General features: G+C 60.4%; 1 protein-coding gene across 1 annotated transcript; it reads left to right on the forward strand.

Moving 5' to 3' along the window:
• The first annotated feature begins 785 nt into the window (after positions 1 to 785).
• Positions 786 to 10,725, forward strand: LRRC15 (leucine rich repeat containing 15). Its single transcript, XM_077785785.1, has 6 exons — positions 786 to 940; positions 1,944 to 1,988; positions 3,567 to 5,261; positions 6,663 to 6,730; positions 7,914 to 7,994; positions 8,887 to 10,725. Exons 3-6 carry the CDS (start codon positions 3,572 to 3,574, stop codon positions 10,510 to 10,512), a joined length of 3,465 nt encoding a protein of 1,154 aa, XP_077641911.1. The 5' UTR covers positions 786 to 940; positions 1,944 to 1,988; positions 3,567 to 3,571; the 3' UTR covers positions 10,513 to 10,725.
• Positions 10,726 to 11,018: the final 293 nt, after the last annotated feature.

The following is an 11,018-nucleotide window of genomic DNA, read 5'->3' on the forward strand; positions in this document are numbered from 1 at the left end:
TCCTCTGATGAGTTGGGCTTGGGACGGTGGTTTATCGGAAGTGCTGAGGTTTGGTTTCTGTGTTGCCTTGCTGAAAAGCTGTGAGCCTCTGGATGAGTCAGAGTGGGCAGAAGCCCAGCAGCACTGGCAGTGGGCAGACAGAGCCACGATAAGGCTGTGAGAGCCCTGCTCGCATGCCAGACCTGCCCAGTGCCTGACCTCCAGCTGCACTGCTGTCCCAGAAGTGGGGAGATTGTTTTGGGAAATGTGGCTCTGGGAATCCGCTGTGTCACTAGAGTGTGAACTAGAGCACGTGGTGGGTGGTGTTTTCAAAATGCCCATTCTGTGCCGAAATGCCTGGGTTTTGCCTCATGGCAGGCAGGAAGCATGGCCAGGGGTAGTTTCAGCCTCTGCACTCACTTTCCAGCCAGAGGGATCCACGGCCATCCAGCATGTGCTATGGCAGATGGGCCTCCCATGCAATGTGACATCATGGTGGCCGTGGCCTCCAGCTGAGGTCCCATTCCCTAACACGTTCCCACGATCCCTGTCTCCTTCCTTTGAGACTGTCTGGGAACTCTGCTCTCCATCCCTGCAGTTTGCTGTTTGTCCTGGTCTGGTCCCCTCTCTGAGCAGGGCAGCTGTCCCTTCCACTGCCCTGCACGCTCCCAGCCCTCCCAGCATGACACACTTCCTCCCCCTTCTCCGGCAGCAGCCCCACGCTGTTCCCATCCTGAGCAGCTCCTCAGTGCCACCGGAGCCTGAGCAGAGGCTGCTGCAACCAGCGGAGGGGTGGGACAGATGAGAGGCAGGCAAGGAAGTTCCAGCTGCCCCGTGCTTAGCAAGGGCTGCAGTGGCTCTCCAGGAAGCCCCAAGGGGCCGCGTAAGGCTGAGTGTCCTTAGCTGCTTCCTCCTGAATATCCGTTCCCGGTAGCTGCTGGACTGGGACTGCCCGGAGGAGGTGGGCAAGGTGGGGAGACCTGGGCTGGGTGATGGGACCCATGGGCACCCCAGTGCACCCGTGTGTGCTGGGGGGGTGGGGAGGGGTGGCAGCAGGTGCCCCTGAACAAGTAGCTGGATGCTTTCCAAACACCCCTGGGTACCAGGCTCCATCACCCGTGTGTCAGGACTGCTGAGGGGGCACAGCAGGGGCAGCCACTGGGAGACAGCTGTTGTGCTGCTCTGGGGTTCCAGGGATGCCTGTAGTGGGGGTTCCTTGGCACCAAGGTGTTCCTCAGGGCTTGTGGGCAATGCTCTGGCTTACTGAGGGCTCTCTGAAGCAGCCTGGCCTGTGGCTGGCACCCACAGAGCTGCTTGCCCTGGCACAGTTCTCCCTTCCTGGCAGTGCTGCTTGTGGTGCCCACAGGACAGAGCCCTCAGTGGGTGCTCATGGGTTTGTGGCCCCTTGGCATCTGCGGCTGTGGGGGGAATGAGAGCTGTGACCTGGGCAGGGTCAGTGTGCCAGGGGTCTGCCTGCCCTGGTGGCCCTGGGCTGGGGCACAGCCGGAGGTCCTGGCACTTACAGGAGCCAAAGACAGGGAAGCAAGAGCTGTGCCTATGCCAAGGAAGTGCCATGGAGCAGCCATGGTGTGAACTCGTGCCAGGGAAGGACAGGGTTGTGCCTAGGGGTCTGGCTTTGCTTGTCTGCCCCCACAGATCAGTGGCTGTGTCCCTCTGGAGACCAGGGGGACTCCGAGGGATGAGCCACTGTCTGGGCACTGGCTGACATGAGCAGCATGTTCACAGGGCCCTCTGCTTGTCTGCTTACAAGAGCACTGGGGTTCAGGAGGGGGAAACCCAAAACTCATCCTTGAAATGCTTGCTCTGCTGAGGAAATAGGAGTTGGAAGCAGCTCTGCTCCAGTGCTTTCCCTAACCCTGCCACTGCCCCTGTGCTGATTCATTGATTTGGACGGGTTATATACTGGGAGGGGAAGAATGAACCACACTCTGCTCTCTTGCCAGCACGGAGCTGTGCTCGCTCGGTGCTCGTGGCTGCAGGACACTCGGGTAAGTCTCCTTCTCCTGCTGCCCCTCTGAGTGGACACGGATTCCAGGGACTCCCAGGGCAGCTCTGAGGGTTGGTGGTGGAGTGGTGGGATCTGCACATTCAGCACCTTTTTATTTGATGGAGATGTTTATCTTGCAAGGGTTCTCCGAAAACTTCTGAAACTTAGATGCTGTAGGAGCTGAAAGAGTTACATAGGCGATGTATCCCAGACAATGATCAAGAGAGAAAATTAAAGGGGACAAAGTAATGTTTGGGGGGGACTGATGTTAGGAGCAGTGAGATGCTGAGGGGCTGAGCAGCAGACAATGTTCAGCCTCTTAGTCTGTAAGTTTTTTATCCCTAGAAGAAAAAGAGATAGCTGTTTTCAGCTGCCTTCCTGAAGGTTGCTCCAGTGTGGGTGCTCTCAGTGCTGCCTTACCAGGGAGGGACATGAGCAGGGCTTTTGATGTGCTGAGCTTTTGGGGAAGTTTATAAATATCTTGCTATAAACATAGCTGTTCTTGGATGCAGATTGTTTCCATATGAGAAACATAAACCACGCTGGCTTGTGGAGGGAGGGTTCCTCCCTCCCTGCCTGAGAGCAAGACTGTTGCCTGTGGGGAGGGCAGGGAAGAGGGCAGGGGCTGTGCCCCAATACCCTGGGCGCCAGCTGGGGCACTGTGACCAGACCCCTGTGCTGCCTGAGTCGCCTGTCTGGCTGAGCTGTGCTCAGAGCAGGAGCTGCAAGTTTTCTCCTCCCTTGTGCCACATGAAGCTGTTAATGGGGAGCTGCTCCATGCCAGCCTGGCACAAGGCTGCTGCTTTAATCTAGGGAGGGAGGAAGCTCACAGGCCACAGGAGAGAGGAGAAGGTGTCAGTGGTATCTGTGCTCGTGGGGTAATGGAGAGCTCTGCTGGGCACCACCCTTGACACCAGCCTGCATACACGTGCCCACAGCAGACACCCCACTCATGGTAAAAAAGGCCAGGCTGAGACCTCGCTAGGGATGGGGGAACACAGGGCCAGCCTGTACCCAGCCTGTGCTGGGGAGCTGGCAAGGGCCCTGTTGACCCAGGCTCCTGCAGGACTGGGGCTGAAGCATCCCTGGGCACAGTTCTTGGCTTTGCAACAGGAGCTCAGAGCTCAGAGGGTGCTGGGGGTGCTGGGGCAATGCTGGGACCCGCTGCAGGTGCCACGGGCCAGCTCTGGTGAAGGTCTGGGCTCTTTGGTGGTGCCAGCAGGCCAGCGCTGCTGGTAGCAGGTCGCCACACTCTGTAAAACAGGAAACCACACTCCCAGCTGCCAGAGGAGCCAAGAGAGCTGGGACGCCAGGCATGCCACTAATAGCTGTGGTATGGCAGCCAGGCATTGTGGCTTCCAACTCTGTCTTGCTCTGAGCTCCTGCCTGGGCTGAGTCAAACCTTGCCTACCCCAAGCCTCCCTTGTCTGCCCTTTTCTGCCTCGTTGCCATGCTGGGGGCAGGAAGGCCACAGCCTTGTGGGCTTTTTCCAGGGGGAAAGAAGCACCCATCCCTTGCAGTGGCTCTGGGAGCTGGGAAATTGCAGGGATTGAACCCCTCTCCTTTGTTTTGTGTGCAGGCCCAATGGAGCAGGGAGGCTGGCAGCCATGGCTGCTGCTGCTGGTGGGCATCCAGCTGGCCAGTAGCCAGTGCCCAGAGCAGTGCCAGTGTGTCCGCAGCGCCCAGGTGGAGTGCTTTGGTGCCGACATCACCACGGTGCCCAGCCCCATCCCTGCCAACGCCATGACCCTGCAGATCATCAACACGCGCATCGCCGAGCTGGGCGACGCCGCCTTCGGCAACGCCTCCCTGCTGATCGGGCTGCGCGTCGAGAAGAACATCCTGTCACGCATCAGCCCAGGGGCCTTCCAGAACCTGCCCGACCTGCGCTACCTCAGCCTGGCCAGCAACAAGCTGCAGGAGCTCCCTGTGCAGGTTTTTGAGCCTCTGGACAAGCTGGAGTCTCTGCTCCTCTCCAGCAACCAGATCCTCCAGGTCGAGCCTTCCCACTTCGCCCATCTGAGCAACCTCAAGGAGCTGCAGCTGCACGGGAACAACCTGAAGGAGCTGCAGGAGGGGGTGTTTGACCAGCTGACCAGCCTCACCAAGCTCAACCTGGCCAGGAACAACATCGACCGCCTGCCGCCCCGGGCCTTCGAGCGGCTGGCGCGGCTGCAGGTGCTGAGGCTCTACGAGAACCGGCTCCGGCACATCCCGGTGGGCACCTTTGATGGGCTGCCGGAGCTGCAGGAGCTGGGGCTGCACCAGAACCAGCTGGAGACACTGTCCCCGGAGCTCTTTGTGCACAACACCAACCTGCAGAAGCTCTACCTGTCCAACAACTTCCTCACCACTCTGCCAAGCGGCATCTTCCTGCCCCTGCACGCTCTCGCCAAGATCACCCTGCACGTCAACCGCCTGCGGGACATCTCCCCCAGTGCCTTTGGGCCTATGCCCAACCTACAGGAGCTCTGGCTTTATGAGAATGAGCTCTCCACCCTCCCCACTGCCGTCTTCAGCAACCTCACCCAGCTGCAGCTCCTGGTTCTCAGCAAGAACAGGCTGCGGTCGGTGGCACCGGGGGCATTCCAGGGCTTGGGAGAGCTGCTGGAGCTGTCGCTGCACTCCAATGCCCTGCGCCGCCTGGATGCCCGGGCACTGGAGGGGATGCCCAAGCTGCAGAACATCTCTCTGCACCATAACCAGCTGCAGGCACTGCCACGGGGCCTCTTCAAGGCCACCCCTGGGCTGCGGCACCTGCAGCTGCACTCCAATGCCCTGGAGTTCCTGCCCGCTGGAATCTTCTCCCCGCTGACTGCCCTGCGAGAGGTGAGGCTGCACAACAACTCCTGGCACTGCGACAAGGGCATCCTGCCCCTGCAGGGCTGGCTGGAGGAGAACCCTCACAAGGTGGGTGAGATCCCCCCGCTGTGTGCCCAGCCTCCCGCCCTGCAGGGCATCCCCATTGCCGGGCTGACACAGGACCAGTTCCTCGACCCCCAGGCCCCCACTGCTGCTCCTCATCCCAGCACCCTGCTCCCTGCTGACACCTCTGAGGCAGCATCAGATGATGCCTCAGCAGCAGAAGATGCCTCAATGGAGCCCCCCACAGGGCTGCCCGCCTCCCCACAGGAGGATGAGGAGGAGAAGAAGGAGGAAGAAGAGAGGGGGAAGTGGGGGCTGACACGCCTGCAGAGTGGCGTGGTGATAGCAGTCATCGTGCTGGTGTGTGTGGCCCTGCTGGCTGCTCTGGTGGCACTGGTTGTCTATGGCTGTAGGAAGAAGAGCCACGTTGTGCTCATGAGGATGAAGGCTCCGAATGAAGCCTGAGTCTCTGGCAGACCCTGAGGGCAGAGGTGCTTGTGGGGTCAAAGGACATGACAGTCGCTCTGCATCAGTTGCCCTTGCTGACTGGGATGGGACAACACCACCGTGTGAGCTGTGTGTAGCACTGTCCTGCTCTGCTTTGCCCTGCCCCTGCTCTGCAGCAGGGCCTTCCCACCAAGTGACCTCCCATGGCTGCCCACTATCCCCAGCCCTTCCTGCCTCCAGTGCAGCCTCTGTGCTCATTCCCTGCCCAGGTCCAGCAGCTGAGGTGTGGGATGCAGAGAGGGACCCCTAGAGCCAGGAGCCACAGCCTGGCCATGATGGTGCTTTACCCCAAATAACAGGACTTCCCCATCCTTCACCTCCCCTCATTCCCTGCAGTGCTGCTGCCCTCACACTGCCTGCTGCCCTCACCCCTGCCCAGCCCCTCTTCCCCACCTTCTGCCCCCTCCATGCCTCCCCCTTGCCCTGCCTGGGCAGGCAGTGTGAGCCATCGTGCTGGGCCAGGAGCCGGGCGAGCACCTTCGCCCCGGGGGAGCTGCATGGCCTCTGCTGCTCCGTCACTCACTGTGCCTGGGCATGGCTCCCCGTGGGGCTGGGTTGCTGCCAGGCTGGCACACCCTGAGTGTCTCAGCTGCCTCCCAGTTGCCCTCCCTGCCTGCTGGCAGGGCAGGCCAATGCACAGCCAGCACCCTCTCCTGCTCCCAGCATCTGCCTGCTTCCCTCGTGCACCTGCAGCCAGGAGAGCCAGGGGACAGTGTGCTGGCATCAGGGATGGGCAGGAGCAGCCCCCCAGCCCTCACTGCTGACCCTGCCGTGGCTGTGGCCCTGCCTGCAGCGCCCTGCCTCAGCCCCACAGGGTGCCAGGGGCTTGCACTGTGAGGGTAGAGGAGTGGGACAATGGGTGTGAAGGTCCCGCAGGGGCTGGGAGAAGCTCCTGTGCTTGTGCTCCTGGACTGCTGGAGCATGCTGGGGCTGCTTCTGCTGCATCCCATTCCCGGTCCTCATTTCCTTAACACCCTCCACAAGCTAGTGAGCAACCTGGTCCTGCTCTGCTTGACAAAGCTTCTTCATCCTCTTCTAACTCCCTTGAGTGCTCTCCTGTGTGTGCCCAGTGCCCCTGCTGGGTGCAGCCCTTGGCCAGGGGGATGCTGGCAGCACAGAGTGCTGGCTGCTCTGCGGTTTGCAAATGGGTGCCACACCATCCCCCCCTGCATCCAGCTGCCTTCTCCAGCTGTAGCATGCCCATGGGGGGATTGAGCTCACCTCCATGTGTGCTGCAGTGGCACCAGCCTGCCTGAGGACTGCTGTTGTGGGACAAGGTGTGTGTTTGGTGTCCACCCTGCAGTGCTGGCTGTTCACACACCTCAGCAGCCAGTGCTGGTGCAAGCATCTCCACCATGCAAGCTGGTGCATGTGATGGGTCACCCCTCTGGGCAGAGTCCTGACTCATGACTGTGTCACGGGGCTGTTGGGTGCTGATGTGTGACCTTCTCATTAAAGAGCCACTGTCCACTCCGAGTGCCAAGAGCTGTTTATTCACTCCTTTATGGTGGGAAGCACGGGAATGGCCCAGCAGGGCCTGCACTTGATCTCCACTCCTCAGAGATTTTTACAGCACTGAGGAAAAGCCTGTATGAGCTGGTAAGGCTGGGAGAGGGTTAGTGGGCTGTGTTTGCAGAGCCCTTGCTGGTCCCTGGATTCCAGCCTGGGATGATGGACCAAGGAGGGCTAAGCCATACAACAGCAGTGGGTGGGTTTTTGGAGAGTGAGCTGAGACCTCAGCAAGCTTCTCAATGGAGACACTGACTGTCTCCTGCACACTGCACTGCTGGGGTGGTGGGGAGCTTGCTTGGCTCCTTTCAGAGCTGGCTGCCTCTGGATTGTGTCAGCTGTCTTTTTCCATGTGTCACCATCTGCTCCATGAGACTGACTGAGTGCATCCCTCCTCCTGCCCCTGGGGGTGTCTCCATGGCTGCTGCCAGCCCAGCCCGTGCCAGCCCAGGCCCTTGCAATGCAGCTTTTATGGCAGTGTGTGCTGCTCCTCCAGGCAGGTTGAAACTCCTAGAGAATTCAGCAGATCCATGGGTCCCTCACCATCCCACTCCTGGCTGGGATGTAAAACCCCTGGTGACCACCACGATGGTCCCACAGCGGTTCCCTCCCCGAAGAATCATAAGGTTGGAAAAAACCTCTAACCTCATGTACAACCTTCATCTGCCTTGCTAAGCTGCACCTGGTCGCTTCTCTCATGGCAGAGATATTCTGAGCACCATTTCCCAGTGAGATGTAATGAAGTTCTGGGGCTCTCTTAGGGGGCTTCTGGAAGCAAGTATGCTGACCTTGCTGTGGGACTGGAGCCACCTGTGACGGCAGCACCCTGCCACCATCCCTGCACCAGTGGATGTCCGGGGCCAGAACCCCACTTCCTTGCCAGGATGCTGACAGGCAGCTGCCTCTGGCCTCCCCTCGAGTCTCCCTCCGAGGCCGGGTTATTTTTCAAAGTGCTCCAAGGACACGGGTTGTTGTTGCTGATAAGCAGTGAGGGGCAGCTCCGCCCCAGCAGGAACAGCCAGTCCCTGGCCTCCCATCCGCCCAGAAAACACTGTCCCATCTCAGCAAGCAGCATCCCTGCAAGTCTGCCACAGGTTCGGTGACCGTCCCCGTGATGCCACACTTGGTAAGTGGTGCCCACACTGCTTGGGTAGTTTGGGGCCCTGGGATGGGTGGGAGCCTCTGTTGGCTCTGGTGAACACAACGAGATGGAGGAAAGGAAATGCCAAGCCCAGTGCTGCTCTCAAGTGCCGAAATAAGTCCAGAGAGCTCCACTGTAGGTGGGCGTTGCTCTGGGGTGGGCAATATTCCCCATCACAAGGCAGCACTGGCATGTATCCCAGCTAGGGAGGGGCTGGCAGAGGGCTGGGGGCTACTGCCTCAAAAAAATGCTTCTGTGCACTGGGAATAGGTGTTTGGTCAGGCTGAATATCCCTGCAGCAGGTTGATGCTGCTCTGATTCCTAGTGGAAAAAGAAGTACCCGACAGGCAATTAGAAATACAAATGGGGCAGCCCATAGCTATTGGCACTGAGCTCAGAGCAGCCCTGCAGGGTTGTCCCCATCACCCAGTGTGCGCAGTACAACCCTGTGTTCCACATATTCTCCTCCCTAGAACCTGGCTTTGTGCCTGTGGAGACATCTGATGAGGGTACAGGTTTCCCCCAAGACTTCCACAGACCCCCACAGGTCCCACCTCAGCTGCTGTTCTGCAGGATGTGGCTGCTCACCACCTTTGGTGAGGGTGGCGTCACCCCAGTTGTCACAGGGTGGGCTGGGGCACAGAGTAAAAACCCTGGGGAGACATCTGGGAGGGAAGTGCTCCCCGTTCCTGCAAGGGGAGTGCTGGGGAGGTGCTGGCAGCAGGGGCTGGTGGGATGCCCCATGGCCAGGGCAGCTCCTATGCTGGTGGTGTCTCAGAGGTTGATCTAGATCCTGCTGCATTTCTGGCTGCAGAAGCCCTTTCCCCAGCAGTGCCTGCCTGTGGGTGCATGGGCTAAGGCTTGGTTCCTTCTCCAGTGCAGGCTGGTGATCTACGTGTTGCTGGGGCTGGGGCCCCTGCTGGTGGGGGCATTGTCCCCATCCTGCCCCCCTACCTGCCAGTGCTATGACACCTCCAAAGTCTTCTGCTCAAACGAGAAGATGCAGGGGATCCCCGAGGGCTTGCCAGGAAGTGCCACCCACCTCTTCTTCGTGGGAACAGACCTGGGCAGCATCCACAGCGGGGACTTGGGCTCCAGCACCACGCTCACCAAGCTGGTCTTTATCAATAACAACATCCAGAAGCTGGAGCCTGGTGCCTTTCAGGGGCTGCCCAGCCTCACTGAGCTGGAGGTGTCAGGCAACCCCTTGCCAGCTGTCAGCCTCGGGATGCTGGCAGGGTTGACCAGCCTCAGCAAGCTCTCCCTCAGTGCCAACACCATCCGCACCCTGCAGCCAGGGCTCTTCACTGCCTCTTGCCGCCTGCAGGACCTGAGCTTGTCAGGGAACAGGATTGAGGCACTGCCCCCAGGCATCTTCCGCCCACTCCGGAGGCTCCAGGCCCTGGACCTCTCACAGAATGCTCTGGCTGAGCTGCCAGAAGGGCTGCTGGCCCCACTTGTCACCCTTCGTGTCCTCAAGCTCAGTGACAACCTGCTGGCACGGGTGCCTCCAGGTGCTTTCAGGGCGCTTGGCCAGCTGACTGAGCTGCACCTGGATGGCAACCGGCTGGAGGAGCTGCCCCCCGGCATCTTCTCCGGGCTGGGGGCGCTGCGGCGGCTGCAGCTGCAGCACAACGCCCTGGGCAGCCTGGCCCCCGACATCTTCACAGGTCTCCTCAACCTCACTGTCCTCAGCCTGGAGGGCAACAACCTGGCCACTGTGCCTGCCATCCTGTTCACTGGCACCCCTGGCCTCCTGCACCTCTCGCTGGCTCGCAACCAGCTGGAGACACTGCCCCAGGAGCTCTTTGCTAACCTGTCAGTGCTGGAAACCCTGGAGCTCTCACACAATGCCATAGATCACCTGCCCACCGGGGTTTTCCAGGGGCTGGCAGGGCTGACAGAGCTGCAGCTGAGCCACAACAACCTCTCCAGACTGCCGGCGGGGCTGCTGGCTGGGCTGCCCCTCCTCACCGCCCTGCTGCTGGACCACAACCGCCTGGCCCGCCTGCCCCCGGGGCTCTTCGATGCCAACGACGAACTGGTGCGCGTGGGGCTGGCTGACAACCCCTGGCTCTGTGACTGCCACCTCTCCTACCTCCTGCGCTGGCTCCAGAGCTTTGCTGAGCCTCTCATCCACCACCAAGCCTTCTGTGCCAATCCAGCTGCTCTCCAGGGCCAGTCCCTGCTGGAGGTGTCCCGCGGGCAGCTGGAGTGCCCAGGAGCGCACCGTGTCCCCCCAGAGGAAGGCTGGGACACTGATGCTCCGGGGCAGTGCACCTACACCGACCCCGAGGGCACCGTGAGCGTGGCCTGCAATGCCACAGCCTGCCAGCAGCTCAGCCTTCGCCTCCCGCCTCCCGGGCAGGGGCAGGGCCCGGGGGCAGCGTACCGGCGTGCCTGGGTGCTGCGCTCCCGCTGCGGCACGCTGCAGGTCAGTGTCCTCGTCACAGCACAGAGCGGCAGCGACGCCACCTCCCCGGCTCTGCCCGCGGGGCCCTAAGGCTTGGGCAGGCGTCTGCTTCTGCTCTGGCAACCTCTGAACCAGCCTGGGAAACAAACAGCTCTCCGTCTCGCTCTGCTACCGCTGCTATGGTCCCCAGCTGTCGCCGAGCTCTCGGCAACAGCTGGCCTGGTGGTATTTATCCTCTCAGCTATGTGTTTCCTGTGTATTTCAAATATAATTAAAATGTATCTATTATTTCTGTGCTACTAGTTCCCATGGCAGAGAATCATTCTGTTCTCCCTGCCACCGTCTGTGTGTCTGGGAGAGGCAGTGAAGGTCGATGTGGTACTTTGGGATCTTGTCAGGAACTGTGCATGGTGTGACATAGTGCAGGTGCCCGGTGCCACTTTGGCATTCTCATGGTGTGCTCGTGTCTGCCCACTACAGCCACCTTCCCTTGGCACTGCAGAGACAGGAGAGGCCCAGCTACAGCCTGGCAAAGCCTGAGGACAGGGATTTGTGTTGTCCAAGGGAGGTGTGGGTGAGTGCTGCTGGTTGCCCAG

Source organism: Lonchura striata, chromosome 10, assembly GCF_046129695.1.
Source record: "Lonchura striata isolate bLonStr1 chromosome 10, bLonStr1.mat, whole genome shotgun sequence".
Classification (NCBI taxonomy): Eukaryota; Metazoa; Chordata; class Aves; order Passeriformes; family Estrildidae; genus Lonchura; species Lonchura striata.

Coding starts and splice junctions, on each gene's coding strand:
- LRRC15 (XM_077785785.1), top strand. CDS start 3,572: ATGGAGCAGGGAGGCTGGCAGCCATGGCTGCTGCTGCTGGTGGGCATC. Junction 5,262..6,662: donor GGCACTGGTTGTCTATGGCT/GTAGGAAGAAGA, acceptor TCCACCCTGCAG/TGCTGGCTGTTCACACACCT. Junction 7,995..8,886: donor TCCCCGTGATGCCACACTTG/GTAAGTGGTGCC, acceptor TTCCTTCTCCAG/TGCAGGCTGGTGATCTACGT.